At 39.1% G+C, this 20,102-nt stretch overlaps 1 protein-coding gene and 1 long non-coding RNA gene across 9 annotated transcripts in view; one reads left to right on the top strand and one right to left on the bottom strand.

The window, feature by feature from the left end:
* The window catches only part of flvcr1 (FLVCR heme transporter 1), a 29,503-nt gene extending 9,978 nt beyond the window's left edge, over positions 1-19,525 (bottom strand). For 5 of the 8 annotated variants that reach the window (XR_004412812.1, XR_004412814.1, XR_004412813.1 and 2 more), the window contains exons 1-7: positions 18,674-19,525; positions 11,306-11,450; positions 9,242-9,379; positions 8,423-8,490; positions 7,783-7,886; positions 6,218-6,328; positions 1,983-2,088 (exon numbers count right to left, since the gene is read on the bottom strand). Coding sequence is in view for 3 of the 8 variants with exons in the window: in XM_033025322.1 (XP_032881213.1) it covers positions 1,983-2,088; positions 6,218-6,328; positions 7,783-7,886; positions 8,423-8,490; positions 9,242-9,379; positions 11,306-11,450; positions 18,674-19,309 (1,308 nt within the window). In the remaining 5 variants the exon portion in view is untranslated. The remainder of the gene's footprint in view (positions 1-1,982; positions 2,089-6,217; positions 6,329-7,782; positions 7,887-8,422; positions 8,491-9,241; positions 9,380-11,305; positions 11,451-18,673) is intronic. The other 3 variants (XR_004412816.1, XR_004412815.1, XM_033025319.1) reach the window with 2 other exon arrangements.
* Positions 15,105-16,101, top strand: LOC116975928. The gene is made up of 2 exons (XR_004412817.1): positions 15,105-15,351; positions 15,385-16,101. It is a non-coding gene; the product is annotated as an uncharacterized LOC116975928 (long non-coding RNA).
* Positions 19,526-20,102: the final 577 nt, after the last annotated feature.

Genomic DNA, 20,102 nt, shown 5'->3' with positions numbered 1-20,102 from the left:
ATTAATAATACACCATCACCTTCTCTTGGAGTTATTGGCTGGTGTTTTCCTCCACAATCTGTGCATATGCAATTCCTGGAAACTGCCAATTCCATGAAGACAAAGATTAAAAGCAAGAGCCAGAGCCAATACACAATTCTAAATTTACAACTTCAACCAGTGGAGCTGTACAGTGGTGCAGCATTAGAGTTGCCGCCTTACAGCCCCAGAGAGTTGGGTTTACTCCTGACCACGGGTCCTTTCTTTATGGAGTGTGTATGTTCCCCCTGTGACCATGTGGGCGTTCTCTGGGTGCTCCGGTTTACTCCAACACTCCAAAGATGTACATGTTTGCAGGTTAATTGGCATTGGTAAAAAAAATTGTAAATTGTCTCGTGTGTAGGGTAGTACGGGGTGATCGCTGGTCAGCGCGGACTCAGTAGGCTTAAGGGCCAATTTTCACACTGTACCTCAAAGACAAAAGTCACAACAGTTGGTCTTAAATGTGCTGTGACAAATCATAAAACAAATTATTAAACTCAAAAAAATCAATTAACTATTTAAAAATTACTCATATACATGGTTTATGCTTTGAATTGACAAAAATGAACATTTACTTAAACAGAATTGTTATTTACTAGATAATGTAATATGAATGGGGCCAGAGCCATGAGCCTTTCCAACTGACTGTTAACATAATTGACAGCAGTAATCCTGTGCCTTCCAATGAAGGAATCTACAATTTTAGAAAATGAACATGTATTGTGCCAATTTTCTGGACAAAATCAGTAGCACCTATGCATCCGATGCAAGAAGGCACATTCACCTTACTTATATTACCACAAGAGCACTATCTAATAATGGGTAGTTGGTGCCTCAAAATGGCGGAGTGTCTTTGGAATATTCAGCACATGGCCAGTTCAACAAAACTATATATTCAAACTTGTAGGTTTAAGATGTTGGCACAGATTTTACAGAATGTAGTTAGTTATCTGACTGAACGTACTGCTGAGACAATTTTCCATGGGTCATATCTTCACAAAGAACACATACCAAAATTCTTCAAAATTAATTTGCTACACCTTGTATAACCTGAATAAGCTGTGTCCACCAAACTGCCGTGTAAACCATTGACAGGTGGCAAAGACACACCTTCGGTTTTACGATACATCTGAATTGGCAACTCAGATGTTAAAAACATAGGAATTAAACGATTTTAAAAAATTGAAATAAGCTGGCCCAAGATCAGTGAGATGTGAGAAAAGCGGTGGGTAAATTAGTGGTAGGAATCATGAGTGATATGATCCATCTGCACTTGGAAAGGCAAAGGCTATTGAGGAATACTCAGCATGGCATTGTGTGGGAAATTGTGTCTCACAAATGTGTTTTTAAAAGTTGGTACACAATGTCTACTAGCTTTTAACAGCATCCCACATGGTAGACTGGTCCAGAAAGTGAGATCACTGGGGATCAAGGTGAACAACCCAGTTAGATACAAAATTGGTTTGGTGGGAATGGAGGTTTATTGTGCAGACTGAAGAATGTGACCAATGTGACCATTTTGGAAGCTGAAGGAAGCCCTATAAGAAGTTTATAAAATCATAAGAGACATAGATAGGGATAATTGACATGGATTATCAGTTTCTTCCTCAGGGTACAAGGAGTCTGTAACTAAAGGGCATGGATTTAAGACGAGAGCTTTCAGATTGCAAAAGGACCGAAGAGGCATCCTTTTCCACACAAAGGGTGGTAGGTAGATGGAAGGAAATGCCAGAGGAAGTGGTAGAGATGGGTACAATTACAATGTTTAAAAGATGTTGGACAGAAACATGGATATGACTTGGAGGGGTATGGGGAAAAGAAGCAGGCAAATGGGAATCTCTCAGGAAGGCATGTTGGTCAGCATGGGCCAGAGAGTAACTATGACTTCATTTCAGAGAGATTATTTTTTGCAAAGATATCAAATTAGCATTATTTTCATAATGGATCATCCAAACTCTTACTTGTGCAGAAGCATTGAGAAGTCCAGATGATGTCCCCTCGGATTCTGGATAGGTTATTTCTACACCAAATTCAAAGCCCAATGGAAGATAACCGGTCATGAAAAAACTGAAAATGTAAAGATATATTTAGTCAATTTGTACAGAAACAGCAGCATGTCAAAACTATATTTGTATCCTTTGATGACTGAACTTCTGTACGCCCAGTTTAAGCATCAGCTGCCACAAGTTGAATAAATCTGGAACATTTTATTTACATACAAAAATACTGCAACTCTTAAAGGGATATATACTTACAATAACCTAACAGTCATTAATTATTAAATTGGATCTCAATCTGTAGCTGGTGTTAAGACTAATCGCTTGGGGAAAAATTGTGAAAATACAATTATAAAGATGGTTCAAGTGTCGAAGTTCTGAGTTGTTTTCCTAGGATTTTCAAGTTCACCCAAGTACTGCATGCAAATACAGCATCGTGTATAAAACGATTTAATGATTTAATATAACCTCAGCCTAATACTCATGAACGTAATTACTTGAATTTTGACAACTGACAATTCTCAGAATAGTCAATTCTTCTAGTTAGATTATTGCAAACTGCAAACAAAAACAGATCAGAAACAGTGAATTTCCTCTGTTCAAACAGACTTTCATGCTCTGGAATCACATACGTAGGAATTTACTATAGTTAATTAAGCCTTGTTTTATACAAATGTGGCATCGATATACCTCTATATTGCATTTTACTGTACCTCCACAGTGTCTGGTATAAAGAATGAACAGGTCATCTTATTTCCCTAATTAAATTTCCAAATTCAAAACTGGACTATTACTGCTTAAAAATGTCTCTCCTCCTAGGCGTGTAACAAGCCGACAAAATCCTGGTATGGAGTTGGCAAAAAGCAGGGACTAACACCCACTAATTATTCTTCCAGAACCACAACTGTTCAGTTTTACTCTGGATTATAATGTTAATTATATGTTTAGTGTTGCCATTTAAAGCAAAACACCTAAAATTATGTCCTTCATGGGTCAAATATAAGGAAAAAGCCATTTAAAGGTGGACTGCGCTTAATCCGTATTCCTCGTCAGCTAGAGATACATTTCTTCTTATAGACATGGGAAGACAAGACATTAAAATAGCATTTATGGGGAAAGCAACAAGGGTGTTCTATCTATCATATTTGTCACAAAAATGAAAATGTCCTTGTTTATATTCTCATTTTATCATTGACAAGAGAAGCTGGGTACCACATTTATGTTTAACACCTATTCTACACGTCAGAATACATTCAAATATTAAATCTTAGCAGGGATTAATACAAGGATATCGATAAAATGCCTGATAATCACAGAGCCACACCCGTTCAATCATAATCTGTAGACCACTACTGTTGCACTGCAGAAAGTCCTTCAAAAGCTGAAGAACGCCAGCATGAGGCACCGAGATTTAATATCTTGATAAGATGAAACTTAATTCATTGGATGGATCTAGCTCACTGTTGTAATTAAATCTCTGAACAGTCATGCCTACATTAACGATTTCCACGATATAAAAGCAGAAAATGCTGGAAATACTCAGGTCAGGCCGCATCTGCTGGGGGATTTTTTTTTTTTTTACCATTTCAGGTCAAATCTTCAACCTGAAACATTGTGTTCCTCTTCCAACATGTGCCTAACCAAAGTATTTCCAATGTTTTTTGTTTTTATTTTTTATTTGCAAAAATTAAAAAATGTTTGGTTACAACAAAAGCCAGTTAATCATACGTTTACAACTCCAACTTTTACTAAATACTACTGCCCTACGTGCAGAATTGCTTTCGAAGTCCAAGTAGTACAATAGATTGACAATTTCATTGAAAATAATTTCAAGGTGTACAGGAAAGTACACTTTTTAAAATGCTGCTTTTATACCAGTTATTATACATAGAGCATGCTTATGTCTCTAGAGATTTTGATTTATAATACAGCAGAGTATGTATGTGTTGGTAATTGAACAAATCAAAATAGAAATGCATTAAAAATAAAAAATCCAAACCCTTCTAATTTCTGGGCAGCACTGAAGTGAGTTTCTGGAAAAGCATTGTTCACTTGTGCACTTTATAGCCACAAATAAGGTCAAACTGTATGCTTATTCAGCATGTGTTCACCACTACAAATGCAGCATCACAAGAAGAAAAAAAAAAGGAAAATTGATAGTCAAGTTCATAATTCAACAGTGTAAACAAAGTTGTAAATGTGTCATACATGTTAAATCAGAAATGTTTGAAGTTCAGAAAAGCAAGTGTAAAACAAATCTATTCAATAAATAAAGTAAATAAAATGTGACAGGAAAAGATAAAATAAATCAGTACATCCCAGAATGGAGGGATGGAGATATAACAATTAGAGCAGCATATTAGATTTCAAAAGTACTGAGTGTTACTGGTTAAGTGAAATAAGACTTGTTGCAAAGACAACTACTGTACATACCATTATAATTTGCATTTTACATTTCAGAAATGGAGGGGCGATTTTTCCAACAGGTTAAAAGAACATTAACCAATGTCATAGAACATTTCTTTCTTATGTTGGGTCCCAATGCATTAATCAATAAATTCTTAGACAGCTGTAAGTGTAACTGCAGCAACGAAGGCAGTTCAAAATGTGCGCTATGGACACAACTCATTACATTTGGTTTGCTCGCCTCTGAATGAGAAGGTCAAACCGTAACAGGTCAAAGCTGGGATGGGAATTCAATTATTCCACTCAGCTCTGAGAACTATTTTCTCAGCTTCTAGCTGAAGGTGGGGTAACCACCTTTTCCCAAGTCTTTGTTAATAGTGCTCTTGAACCAGCTGTTGGAGGTGTGCAGTTGACTTCCCTCCCTTTCTCTGGGGAAATCTCTCCCCTAGACTAACTGGTTGAGATCAAGAACTCACCATACAAGGAATCGCGCGGTGAACCCATGTCCATTACTCTGTGGCGCAACATGTTAGTACACCACTGGGCCACCTACAAACATTTTAAAAAACATTATGTCCCTAACAAGTATTACAGAACAATAAAAAGCGGATACATTGTCACAAATAAACTTGATAATGATTCCATTACATCTCTGCGAAGGGCTCAAGGGGGAAGCTCATTCCCATAAAAAGATATGTTTGAATTTGTTGACTGGATGATTAATTGGAATAATGTAAACTAGATTCTAGTGTAATTAAACTAGAACAGTTAATGATATTCTTGGAATATTTATCACTGGCATTATTTGCATTAAAAACAAGGGGACTCTATGTTTTACATAAACTAAGATTTCATCTGAATACAAGGTTTGGGAATCCTTGAGAGTGTTAAAGCAGAAGCAGCAACCATTAATGTGACAGTTCAAAAAACTGCGGCCAGTTAGATGAAAACGTTGTCAGAGGGATGCAATTACTAAACAGTAACGTGTTCATTATTAATAGATGCTCAGGTTAAAGTGGCTCAAAAGATTCTAATTATAATCCCAAATTATACTGCCTACAATGGAAATCATTCAGTTTCCATTACGTTTTGGCTCTAAAGAAAAAAACCCAACTTGGAACTACCAATAAAAGGCCAAAACTACAAAAGTCACAACTACCAGTATTTGCTTCTTAATACAAGTTACATTACAGACAAGTCAGTCACCAGACTCCCCTGATGGCTCAGCAAGTTTACCTAGCATAGATAAACAGACCACACAGCTCTCATTCTGTATTCAATTAGCAAATGTTAGCCAATGCAGATGCATGGGCACAGAATGATCCTTAATCCACTGACAAGATGAAAAGGGCAGAGTTCCCAATTCGGTTTGCAATCCTGAAACCCTTGCAGAACATGCACACATGGGTGCCAGGTCACAACAGTCGCCTCAAAACAAGGCCCTCAGAGAAAACCTAGTTCTTCAGCAAATTTACATTTCATGTAAGTTAATTTACAATTACACCCTATTTGAAAGTCCACACCCAATTTAGAGAGGGATGAAAGTTGCCAAGGATTGAAGAAGACACGCAAGATTCAAATGGCAAATTTCCAAATTGTCAAATCGTGCGTCCTGGTAGCTATATTAAAATTTATACTGGGTTGAAACGGAGTATTAAAATCCCAATTTAATAAACTATTATATTTTCAATGTTCTAGCATATGCAACCAGTTGGGCTCTCTGAACGTTTATCCCAAACACTCTGAAGAGCATTCCCCAACACATGTTGTTGAAAGACATAATGGTCTCTTACCCCAAGACGCCCGCTGTCACAAAGACTACTTCAATATGGCCAAGATTTAACGTGAACGTGAAAACGAGCATTCCAATAAATGAAATAATGTACACTGCAAGGGTAGTCTGCCTGTAAATAAGGGAGAAAAAAAAAAAGTGAAAATTCCATACAACATTAATCAGCCTTTCGTAAACAAACAATAAAGTAGGTCCGTTAATAGGGAAATTCCAGAATTATCCCTAAGATACTGGAATTCTAATGAAATAATTTTCCTTCTTCACCTTAGAGGGGGAAATTCTGCAACAATTGCAAAAATAAGTAACTGTTCCAGAAAACCTCATAGCAGAAGTATTCTGCGAATCAAGAGTTATATTTAGCTCTTCGGATAAAAGGAATGAAGAGATATGGGGTATAGCAGGAATGGGATACTGATTTTAGATAATCAACTATGTTCATATTGAATGTCAGTTCGAAGCAGTGAATCTTCTCCTCTCTGCCTGATAATTCTTTCCCAGGAGGGCTCAGGATAGACTGTTTCAGGAGTCTGATGTCAAACAGGTTTCAAAATGTTAAAGGAATTAATGAAAGGGAAATCCACAAAACTAGATAATAATCCTATACATTAATGTTTTAAGAGTAAAGTTCATGTTTCATACAGAGTAGACAAAAACTGCAGCTGCAATGGATTTGTCTATTCAGATTTTCCAAGATGGATGAATTGATTTTGTTAACAGAATGTTTTTAAAGGTATATGGACTACATGGGTAAACAGATTGGACGTGTAACAGCTGTGAAGACGCTGATTAGTCTATGCCTGTCTAGCACAGGTAGACTAACAAGCAGAATTTAAAACAGTTTGCCATTGACTACATTGATGGGAACTAGATGCTGAAACACTGGTATTTCCAAACAGCCAGAGAGCAGATTATTAGTTTTATTGTACTGCTTCTGAAAGGTCCAGATATATTTGGGCCCTAAAAGGTCTTAAGTGGAATATAATAATAGTTGCATAGAATTACCTGATAAATATCTAATGAATTGCAGCAAGCTTGAGTTACAATTTGGACACAAATATTCACACTTGCCAATAACATTTATGCTAAGAATTTGGATGGGCGAGCGAAAATGTAATAGGATTTATATATCAGTAGCATGGGGTTAACACTCCAGGAAATTTTATTTCATACACTGCAAGTCCCTGCTTAATAACCAATTCCATTCTCATTTTTTTCCTATATATTAATCAGTGGATTCCCTTAGAATGAGAGGAACTATGGAATAGAATTCATTAATTATCAAGTTAAAGAAATTCAGATAAATCAATCTAAGTAAAGAATTCATCAGTACTAATAAACTTTGCCACACTTAGAATCCCAAAGAGGGTAAATGGGAGAGCAAACTAACAGACTGAAAGCGACACTTAGCTAGACAAACTGCAGATACTGGTTTTGTTGCAGAGTCTGGAATTAGACTCAAGAAAGTTTGAAAATGCCAACAACAAAAAAAATCAACATTATCATCCTGCTTCAACTATACAAATTTGGGTTATTTGCTTATGTTACAGTGGGGTACGCTGAACTCACTTGTATGCCTTTGTGCGGTCCACCCAGAAACCCGAGAGGATGGAACCTACCATCCCTGACACCACCAAAGTTAGTCCAATTCTCCCAGCATTCAATTCTTGGCCCTTGTAAAAAAATATAAAATTCATGCAGATTACATTTCTATATGCTCTATATTACATATAATAATTACATATGAATGACTACAAGCTGCACCAATGGCTTTGATTTAGTAATTCAAGGTCAGAAGAATGTGTAATTAAGTTATTAACTTCAGCTTCCACAATTTATCAATACATATATAACAGTGCGTAACGCTTTGAAGAAATTACATCTGTATACAAAGCACACAGCTTACTACATATGTAAAATAAGGGATGAAGAAATAACAGCAAGGTACATGTGAATGTGCAACTTCATCACGAGTGGGTCTGTAATTTAACTTTAACTAAAGATTGGGAGACAGAAATAGTACAAGATGAAAAGGTAACCAAGTTATTTAATTATTCATCTGGCACTTTATGCTATTTACGTTATTTACTCAATTAATAAGTCAATAGCATGGGCATCATTTCAATAACAACCCACATTGTACATTCCATTTGTGAGTTAAGATACTAAATTCAATTTTAAAAATGTTATTTAAAAAAGGTTTATTTACCTGATAGTGAGCAATGATCATTTGATTTAATAGTGTTCCTACTGAATAATATGACCCCGTCAAAATACCTAGAAAATATTAAAAATGCAAGCATTACTATTGTCAAATAAGATCAGATTTCCAAAAACTATACATTTTGTTAATTAACATCCAACAGAAATCGCAATTTCACCAAGGCTGTGAAAGATACTATGTAGGTGCAAGTCAGTATTTCATAGTGCCCTAAAATTGCTAACACGTAATTCATTCACGACAGCGTATCAACAAGCAGTTGATTCCAAAATAGAAAAGGTTAGTTAGATTAGTTGAAGAACAGAGTCTGTGTCCTTGGATTGTTTGTGGTGATGAATCCAGATAGAAATAGAAGTGACCGTGCAGAGAAATGGATAGTAATGGAGGGGAAGATGGAATATGCAGGTGAAGTCGACAAGCACAAACTGAAAAATGAATACATGTTGCAACAACTCAAAGTCTTTGGTTAATCTTGTAAATAGCTGCAAGACTGAAGCTTGCATCATAACTGGATGTTGAATGTATTCCAAATTCAAACCTTGCCTCTACAGAAGGAAAACTGTGGATAATTGTAAGTACTTTTCTGTGCGGCTGGTTACACCATATTATTTTGGTACTTCTTGCAATTCTGGTGCTGTGATTTCTACATCTTGATATCTGTGATAGTCTACAAAAGGAAGACTAATACTAGAACCTTTTAACTGTTATGAAAAACAGTAGATCACATTGAGAACTAACCAAAATAAATCAGAGTTAAAACGTGGAATGTTTGATATTAAAATTCAGAAGTAAAACAGAAATTCTTACCATAACTAAGTAACAGTAGCACAAATGGAACATTCTTAAACAAATTTATAATCGACTGTTTGTAGGAATACTCATCAGGATTATCCAAAAGCACTGCTTGGGACTGGCTTGGAGGAAGTGGAGGCTTGTCTTTAAATACTATGTGGGGAAAAAGAAGAAACAAAGAAAAGCAAGTGTCAGCTTACACAAATATAAAAATGGACCGTATAGCCCAGGCAAGGTTTAATGCAATGGTATCAAAAGGATAAAATTCTCATAACCAAGACAATTTCATGAAGATTCAAATTTTATCTTTTCATTTCTAGACATACTACCAACTTTAATTAGCATTTGCTCTAGCCACAAAGATACTACCTAGAAAGCTTATAAAACCATAAAGAGTATCTATCATTGGTAAGTCAAGCAGAAACAAAGTTAACACCTAATGGATAACAGTACTCCAGGCACATGTAAAATCTATTCAGAAAAAATTGCAGACACTGTCAGACACGAGATAGTAAATAGTGTAACAAACCTAAACAAAGGAGTTATTTTTGATACTCATTTAGCAAACAAAAAACTCCATACTCACTGAACTGCATTTGTCTGGAGCACACTCAAAAATTAGGGCTATTTGCATTTGCATAATGCTTTTAATGTAATATTCAACATTTTAATATTTCAGAGCCATAACGTCAAAAGACTAAAATTGGAGAAGCTCTAAGGAAGACTGAGAGATTGCAAGGTTTAACAATAGATATTAAGTCAAATATTGAAAGAATGGAAAAGGGCCTTAGTGGGCTCTTGGGTTTTCGTAGTGTCTGAGAAACTAGATAATGCTGAAGGGCCTCAAGCAGGATGCCAAAAGAGGAAAGACTGGGGAAATGGCATTGGAATTAATACATGTAGAGTTTTTACATTTCTACTCCAATTTGATGGCATTTACTTAAAGAAAAAATATAATCGTAGGATACCACTGACAGGAAGTGGTAGCAGTCGGGGGTGAAACTCAGTTAGTTCAGGTTACCAGATTTTAAATTTCCTGCAGATTCACCATTGGTGATCATTTGAACTTATTCTTACAGCAGCAGGCATATCAAAGGGGTTTTAAAAGTCTCAATAGGATGCAATCCAGATAATATAAAAAGGTGCTAGTTGTTGAAGGATGAGCAGTGAGTGAGGTTTATTTAGGCACAAGTTACTCAGAGGCTGAGATTTCGAACAAAAACAATTTGCTAGTGAAACTAGGATCAGGCAGCTTCTTTGGTGGGAATGAACAGACTAAGTTTTTGATCAGGACCCTTCGCAACACATTTGCTGCCTGATCTGCATGTTCCTCCAATACCTGTTTTTGCTTTGTTTATTTACCTGTGACTCTTATTTACAATTTAGTCTCAAATAAAAACCGGAAGACACATCTATTCCAATATAATGTATAATGAGTTACTGGTTTTCTTTGGTTAGATGCTTGTTCATCAAATAATTCTCTTAATTTGGTGTTTATTTCTCACATTTTTTAATTTCTCTATGATCGGTGAGTCGAGGATTATGGGGGACAGGCAGGAAAGTGGGGTTGAGTCAAAGATCAGATGTGAAACTATTTAATGTTGGAGCTGTCTTGAAACCACGAGGTGTCTATCTGAAAGTTCAAATAACACTAATATTTAAGGTCTGTTACAAAATGGAGGGCTTTTTAAATCATAGGTGCTCTACTCTGTAAAAAGAATAAATAGATCCACCTAGGTCACTAGACCTACATCAGTAGTTATCAGAATATCAAGGATCAGAGTGTGCCCCTGCATTCATGTTAACCAAATATTAACAAATTAAAATACAAACTAAAAATATTGTACATGAAATATCAAGACTTGCAGGTCCTTGAATAAAGAACATTCAGTGGTGGAATTGATATATGGGGTGGGGACACAATTGGGAAGGTTTTTCAGGTCAAGAAGAAACAAAATCTTTGTATAGACTGAATGCTGCAAGTAGTCCCAAAATAATTTATAGCCTAGGGAATGTCTGCACGAGTCAAAGTAACCAGATGCATTCACTTGGTGTTTGAATAAAATCCTGGCAGCGTACCTGCGACAACCAGGATGAATAACAATGTGGCTATTGTTGCTGTTCCATAGAACAATATACTTATGTTGTTTGCCATCAAATCAAGATCATCTGGAGTATTAGGCACCAAAATTGGAGGTAAAAGAAAGCCAAAAGCCACACCAAGCTGTGAAACAAAGAAAAAAACAAAATATTATGAAAATGACATTCACGGCTATTTAAATAAAGAATCCACGTACGAACCAGGTATAACTGACACGTGAAATTGCAATGCATGGATAAGAGCGGGGGGGGGGGGGGGGGGGGGGGGGGGGGGGGGGGGGGAGAGAGGAGACCATCAGCCTGGACTTCACTTCCCATCTCCACTCAGGTACACCTCTAACCTGAGGGTAACTTAAGATCTAAAACATCACAGCTCTAGCTTCTAGAGTCCTTTACATATATCCAATAAATCCTCCACCCCTAATGGAGAAAACAAAGTGTATTTGGCATACATTAAAATCCCTGAAAGGCATGGAGATTTTGAACATCAGAGACATAGCAGGTTGAGGAGCTATGGTGGGATTTGTATATTGGAATGAAGATCAAAGTATCTATAGGATAGAAGCCAATCTAGCTTCATTATCACAAAGAAAGTTGATGACGGAGGTTTGGGGTAATTGAGGATGGCAGCAGTTTTGGTTGGTGTCAAGTTTATAGAGGATAGAAAAGTCTAGCAAGGACAACAATTGAATAGTTAAGTCAGAAAGTAACAAAGGAGCTGAGCGTTTCTGTTAAGATATGTTGACCGTGTAGAAACAGGCTGTTTTCTGAAAGCTGTGTGGTCACTTTTACATAGCAATCCACATATTTTAAATGTTATTTAAATTAACCTTAAATACCCAACCCTCAAATATATTATAAAAGTTTTGAGTTCTCTAAAATAAGAAAAAGTAACCGAGAAAACTAAATCCACCACTTATCTCCCCGAGCCATGAATCTCTAATCTTCCTCACATAATTCATTGGCATGCACTACAGGTACAGAAGACGATCAGAGGTTTATCCGGGCAATATCAGGTGGTGAGAAAGGGAGTTTTAATAATGGGCCAGGTCTGTGGATTGAAATTCAATAATATCAAAACTTAAAGGTTGCCCAGCCATTGTGTCAAATTTCTGGGATGCGAGTGATATCAAGGGAGCAGAACCCATGGCAGCGAAATAAGTTAATTTTGCCAGTCTTCTCCATATTCTACGTAGGAAATGTATGCCCCTTCAGTACATACTAAGCAGCACGGCACCTTACAATAGAGGAGTAGGAAGGTATTCAATGAGAGGTCGGCAAAACATTACCAGCACATGGAATATATTATGCCAAAGCACAATCAGTACTAGAGAATTATATCAGAGTTTGTGCAAGGACTCTGCAAATGAAATGTAGCTAGTCCCATTTAGGTCATCTCCCCTGCAGCCCTGCAATTATTTTTTTTCAAATCAAGACTGGCATGTAGTAAAAATGAATGGGACTAAGAAATTATTCTCTAAAATGACAAGAAGTCATGTCAGATACACGAAGAATTAAATGCAGCTGGAATCTAACAATCCAGCTAGATAAAGGACAAGAGTGGGAGGAAGTTTAGAAAGTCAGATTTGTCAAGTTGTCTATAAAAATGGAGGATAGTTTACCACAATCAAGGTTGCAAAGAATGATCAAGCTCCTTTTTATACGTGATTCAGAGGTCTTCCATTTTCGTCAACCAAGCATTTTTCATTCATGTGTCTGATGGAGGTTCCAAACTCATTTACTTTACTTCTTACACTTCTGCATACTCCTCTTTCCTTGAGAACCATGTCTAAACTCCCATTATCCTCATTTTCAATCCCATCAACTTCTCTCAACTATACTGTCTAATTTGTATTGTGCTATTCCTTTAACACTTCTGTGCCCCATGGCATTTCAGTGTTTCATGGGAATGAGTGATGACTCAATGCTAGGTCAGTTGTACAGACTAAGAGTCCCAGCGGCAAAGGGATCAGCAGATCACAAAACTCAGGGCCATGGCAACTGAAGGCACCTATAAAGAGTAAATATATTTTGGGATGATCAACATGCAATAATGTCAGACAGCAGAGCTGGCAGAAATTAAGAGATGAGGGGATTTAAATTTGAAAATCACTATTTAAAATCAAACTGGCTTTCACCTGGAATCACTGAATGTCAGTGAGCTAATGCAAGGAAGAGGAATGAATGGGACTAAATTTAGCATAACATTAAATTCACCAAGATTAGAATGAAGAAAACGTTTCAAATAACCACATATGGGAGGCAGGAGCAGCATAACTCAAGCAGATGCAAAGTTGGAGTAAGAGATGTCACAGATTTGAAATAATCTCCTTTAACTGGTTGGAGATTAATCTCATCGTTAAACAAGACAATAGGGCTAGCCAGTAAGAATCTTTCCAACTGCAAGCAGTAAGCAGTTGAAAGGAGAGAAATTGGTGATTTCTTTAACAGACATTCAGCCATTATTTAGCAGAGGTAAATTTCACATCTTGGCTAATAGCTTGCCAAAATCTTCCTTCAATGAGAACATTGGCTATTTTGTTGAGATACCAAGATGTAATTGACAAAGCAAAACTAAACATGTCGTTGACTCGACTGATTTCTGAAGTAACTCAATAAGTAACTGAAAAGCCAACAACCAGTGAACAATTTTCAGGAATGGGCAGTTCAGGGGAAAGTGGTATTCTCCAACCTAAATCAATCCTGCATCTTAAAACCCCACAACACAAATCTGTAAAGAGATAAAATACTGTGACACTTCCAATATCTGTTGACACAATTATAACTAATGATGATGCAATGTCACCTGAATGGAACAAAAAAAAGAGAATGTAGAAATCACCCTATTTATTCAACAAAACGCCATTTATAAATATTTCATGGTGTATTGGTTGCATCCATGCAAATGTTGCCTCATGTCCAAGTGAAAATAATTAAATAACCTCAAACTCAAAAAGTGAAAAGAGTTTGAATTTAACACTTCTAAAAATGCAAATGCAGAAGTACCCGTGGTCAAAAGATGAAAGTACAATTTCTAATCTGGGTCAAATCAGTCAACTTGGACCAAAGTGGAAGCTGCAGGTGCAAATGGGTATTGGTAGCCTTAAACTATTTTTGTCAGTTTCCTCCAATAAACCATAATGATTGCCTACATATGTGGAAACCTTAACTGTCATGACTAGTCCTCACCCGACATGACAATTCTACCAGAATTAAGCAGCGTAGCAAAACTCTACCCTACTTTCCTCATGAAGAAAAGCCTAGACCATAACACATGTTACTCCAATCAGTTAAGATTCTTCTTCCTCCCCCCTCCAATCCAGATATAGTCAGGATGATGAAGGGATGGCAGGAATAAAACAAGAACAAAAATTGACATTGGAATTCTCTGCCTCTGTCCTCAAAGATGATTTAGGTCAGAGTTGCTCCTAAGTCAAGTAATATGTCAGGACATCTAATGACCTCAGGGAAAATGTGAAGGTTGTCGGTGATGCAGCAAATAGAATCACTTTGTGGTTGCCATGAAACTATACAGCAACACACTATAACTCAGCATCAAAAAAACAGATCAGCAGGTGGTACTCAGCATTTGTGGTGGGATTTGAAGAGTCAGTTTTAGGTGGAGACCTGCATCTGGACTGAAAGAGTGATGGTAAACTAGACAGTATAAAGAGAGGGTGTGGGACGGGGCAAGAGCTAGCAAGCAATTAGCGGATACAGGAGAGGAAAGATTGATTGTAAGGCGACAGGTGTGGGAGGGAGGGAAGGGTGGAGATCGGCTGAGAGCTGATTATGTGAACAAAGGCATACAGATTCTGGAATCGGATAAGGAGGGTGACAAGATAAATTCAATGAGGTGTGGCGGCAAATGAGGGAAACAGAAGAGGACAGAAAGCTTTGGGGGAAGTGGATCCAGTGGGAGGAGTGATGGGAAAGGGTTAAAAGCAGAATGATAAGCAGTTGGGGGATAAGGTGGAGAGAAGGGGATAAGAGAGGGAACCAGGGTAGATAAGAGGATAGATAGGGTACTGGGGTACCTATTGGAAAATTAAATATAGTGCCGTTGGTTTGTGAACTACCCAGGTGGAATACAAGGTGCTGTTCCTCTAGTTTGTGTTTAGCCTCATCCTGGCAGTGGAGGAGGCAGAGGATGGACAGCTCAGTATGACTCATGTATCTACTTCAACTCAGTGGTTTTGATCTTTGATTGCGGATGTCAAATGGCCCTCAGGACTTTACTGATTAGTAATCAACTAATGTGTACCAAGCTCCAAATGTATAAATGAAAAATTCCAGAGCGTTGTGTTGTCTAGTACTTCATGTTCTATATTTTAGCAATTATTTAAAAACAGATCCAGGAACTCTATCAAACAATCTAATAGGAACTGTATCCTGAGAGGAGTATCCAACTAACCAGACCTTTCAGTCAACTTGGCTGAGCATGTGCCTTCTTCACTTGTTATTTGCTAATCAGTGTGTTGCTTCAGATCCCAACTGCAACTAACATCTTTTCTTGTTAGTTCCCACAATGGATTGGGTGATTTTGGCGAAATCAGGCACAATCCTTTACCATTCCCAGTAGGCTTCTTACCTCACTTGGGCTGCATGGAGCACTGATATCCAAGTATGCCAATTAAGATTGCAGGGTAGTTTTGAAATTCTGCTGAAGAAATTCCATTATTACATTGTCAAAGCGTCCACATTCTCAGATATATACCTGGATTCAGGAGCCGATTCTATGTTATTCTTCCATGAGGTCAAGTTTCAAAAAAAAAGTGTTGGCTCCAAACTTCAGTCATTAGCCATGAGATGCATTATTCAACCAGAATTACCTGCCACCGAACAAATGATTTCACCATTGGTTGGTTATAGGCACTCTTGTTGAGTAAGTCTGTACTTACACCAGTGTCTATCACTTCTTGCACAAGGATGCTCAACGTGGCTAGTTGGCTCACCCGTGATTTGGGCAGGTTACATGATGATATGGTTCATTTGTCACCTATGTTGAATTAGGTTTTATACAGACAGATTATTGTCCTCCGGCTGTATTCCTTGCGATATCTTCTTCCAAAGATTTGACATGCCGACCATTATGCAGAAAATGTCAATGACTTAGCATCGTCCCGTAAATTGATTTTGTTTACTGAACAATTTGCAGAGTTTAGCTCTGGTTTAACAGGATTCTCATCCTCCTTGTAGGGTCATTATGGTAAGATTCATTTGAAGATTCCATTTTGCTTCGTGGAACTGTGTATTTTGCTAGTCATGGAACATTTTGCTATGCTGATGTGAGTGCGAGTACATTTCTGTATTCTATGCCTGAAGCTTGCAAGTCAGAAGTTTCCAATGTTCCATCTATGCCCAGTACTATTATGGATAGTGTCACATTTATGAATTCACATTCAGCACACTGCGGCTAATTGATTGAAGCTGAAAGATGCATGTTTAGTGCCTCACTTGATTTCATTCTAGCCAGGCTGATCATTCTATGATCTTCCGCAAAATATTTCTCTGCTGCATCATAGTAGCTTGCCTCACCTGTTATTGATAATTTAACATTAAAAACAAAATGGCACTTAAAAAAAAAGATGTGTCTGTTATGTTTGACGTAATTAAAAATATCAAAATGTCTGAATCCATTTTATCCATCAGGACGAAAAATCTGATCGCCTTCTGTATGAAACTGAATGGTGGAATTCCTCGTCGATCATTCCTTGATTATTTTTAAACCATTTTTAAAGTTCAGAAGCACAGCACAGAAATTTTCTGGAATTTTCCTTTTATTAATAATTTTTATTTGTCAGATTTTAAGAGAAAATAGAAGACATGTTAAAGCATACAAACAGTAACAAAAATGTCTGATTAAAGTGGACACCAAATACCTCAAAGACACCTTAAGCGAAAAAGGTAAAACTGAGCAGGAGGGTGAAAATATAAATTAGGAGAAGATCAGTATAATACAATTCAGAATTATTTTATTATTTAACAGTGAGAAAGTAAGAAAAAGGACACCCGGGGCACAGAAACAGTCATGGCTCAAAAAGAAGGGGGAAGGGACTTTGCAAACTTACTCTCATAAACACCCTTAAAATTGCCTTGCCTACACAAATGTCATGAACCAAAACAGGAAAGAGGAAGAAATCTGACATGATCAAAAGGCAGGATTGTTTTTTGAAAAAACGAACGGAAAACCCCCAGATTATCATGTCCCGAGTTCAATGAGATCTCGCAAAACAAGCCAACAACGGAGACTAGATGCCTTCGGAATTTCACTGGCTAACGGTGGAAAAGAGACAATTTGGTTGTGATTTGTCAATTCTAAGCTGCCCTCTACAGTTACCTGGCGCCGGAGGGCTTGGACACAACTGCTGGTTTAATCCTGAATGGAATTTTCCTTTAGTGAAGGTGAATAGTACTCCATTTAAGAGTCTCATTTTTCGCACCATTATTGATAGCATAAATGATCGCATTGCCCACGTAGTCAACAATGGACACAATATATTAATTACCGTAGGTAGAGTAAATGATAATCAGGATACCGAGTTCCATAGCAATTTGCTGTGAACATCCGTCTTCTTTGCAATCACCTATGCGACCGGAGCTTGAGGCATACATCTCCCGCAAAACATGGACTGCAATCCACTCCGTTATGCATGCATATCATGATTAAGCTTTGTCCACAACTCAACTGCAAATGCGGCTTGGATGTCGAGGTTGGATAAAGAGTGCAAATGGAGACACTGAGACCGAACAAAAGATAAAGCCAACCTCGGGGAAAGGCTGGGGCGGGAAATGCGTCGAATAATAACGCTTGCGATCATGTTTGTGGGGAGACCTGCATTAACCGCGCCACACGTAGACTTTCCAGTGCGGGTGGTCTAAGAGGACAGTAATTCAAGGTGGCTCCTCCTCAAAATAATCTCTTTCAAATTACAGACGATGGGGACATTTATTTATATGTCAATGGTATTTTTTTTTTGTTTAATTAAAAAAAGCTGCATCGCTACATCGTTGCGGGATGGCGCCTTCTCGAACATTCGCAGGCCCGGAAAATCCCGGGGGAGGGGCGTGATGGTGGAAAGCGAAGGACGGAGCTTGTCGGTGTGCGAAGGCAGCTGGCGATGGATGCCAGCGCAGGGAGGAGGAGGATGGGGGAATGGCGAAGGAAGCTGCTCTCCAACCATCGCACCGCCGCCCGATAAACCCGCTCCGTAAAGTTACGCTCCGCTCCGACTTACAGTCGCCGACATTTTTCTCGCAGCGGGGCGACGCGACACTGGCGGCGGGAAGCTGCGCCCCTCCTCCCGCCACACGGACAGATGGCAGCGCTCAGCACCTCTTCCTTACCTGGTTGCCGAGGACGGCGGAGGCGCACGCCGTGGAAACCTCTCTGGGCCCGAACCATACGGAGGCCACTCGAGAGGGCAGCCCAAGGATAAAAATCTGAGCGATGGAACAGACCGTCTGGGCGAACATGGTCACCCCAAACAGATCTCGCCTTACGCTTGCGATTTTGAGCCAAGCTCCGATGCAGTTGAGGCCGGAGCCCAGCAGCGCCACGATCCTCAAGCCCTTCTTGTCGAGCAGCCAGGCGGCGGGGAAGATGAGGGGCACGTAGACGAGCATGTAGACCACCGACAGCCAGTCGATCTGCTCGTACGACACTTGGTAGAAAGTGCTGAAGATGTTGGAGATGATGCTGTACTGGATCCACTGGAAGGCGTTCACCATGGAGTAGAGGCTGAACACGATCAGGATCATGAACCTGGTGCAGTAAACCCGGCTCTGGAGCGGCTTCACGTCGCCGGTTAGCATGGCCTCCCTTTCTTCCGGAGACCGAATACCTTTCTCGTTTTTCCCTTCTTCGCGCTCCATCACTTCGACATGGCCATTAATGCCATTGTTGCTGCAAAGGTCGAATGTCTTCGTTGAGGCAGGACATCCTGTTCTTTCGACGTCCACCATTGTCACGTTTTGTTTCATTTTTTGAACAGGTTTTTTTTCCCGAAGCTAACTGAGATATATACCTCTTTTGTAAATTTATATAAGCGGTATATATCTCAACTTGAAAATAAAAATCTGCTTGTGGATGTGTGTGGGTATATTATCTGGATGAAACTCTATTATAGAGTGTGCAGTAGATCTCCGGCTGGGTATAACCTTGCGGACGCTTCCTAAGTGAATGAGACGAAGACCGGGAGGCGGCGTTTTATCAAGCGCTGACGTTGGCCGCTGGAGGGGTGGGGCGCTGATTGGCAGCTGCTCCGGGCCAATCGAACCCTCCGTCGGGGACCAATACGACTCCCGACCAATCAGCCGGCGAGGCGGGAGGAGGGCTGGTCCTGCCGAGCAACCCATTGGCCAATCAGACGCCCATGCTTAAGGAGAGGGCGGATGGTTGACGTCCGAGCGGACCAGTCGGCAGCCGTAGTGAGAGGAGGGCGGGTCTAACTGAACAACCCATTAGCCAAACAGGCGCCGGGGCGGGTTCAGCGGAGCAGCCCATTGACCAATCAGCCCAATCCAAAGGGGCGGATGGATGATTGATGGCTGACGGGGCCAATCAGCCGCCGAGCTGAGAGGAGGGACGGTCAAGCGGAGCAGCCTGTTGACCAATCGGATGGCCACCGAAAGGGGCGATAGATGATTGACGTCTGCGTGGGCCAATCAGCCGCCGAGTTGGTGGAAAAGCGGCACGACCTACTCGTTATGGAGAGGGCCGGTCATTGAGGCCCGAGCGGACCAATCAAATGTGCCACTGAACGAAATGATTGGC

The sequence above is a fragment of the Amblyraja radiata genome, chromosome 8, assembly GCF_010909765.2.
Source record: "Amblyraja radiata isolate CabotCenter1 chromosome 8, sAmbRad1.1.pri, whole genome shotgun sequence".
NCBI classification, from domain to species: domain Eukaryota; kingdom Metazoa; phylum Chordata; class Chondrichthyes; order Rajiformes; family Rajidae; genus Amblyraja; species Amblyraja radiata.
This window is presented reverse-complemented; position numbering and strand designations above follow the sequence as displayed.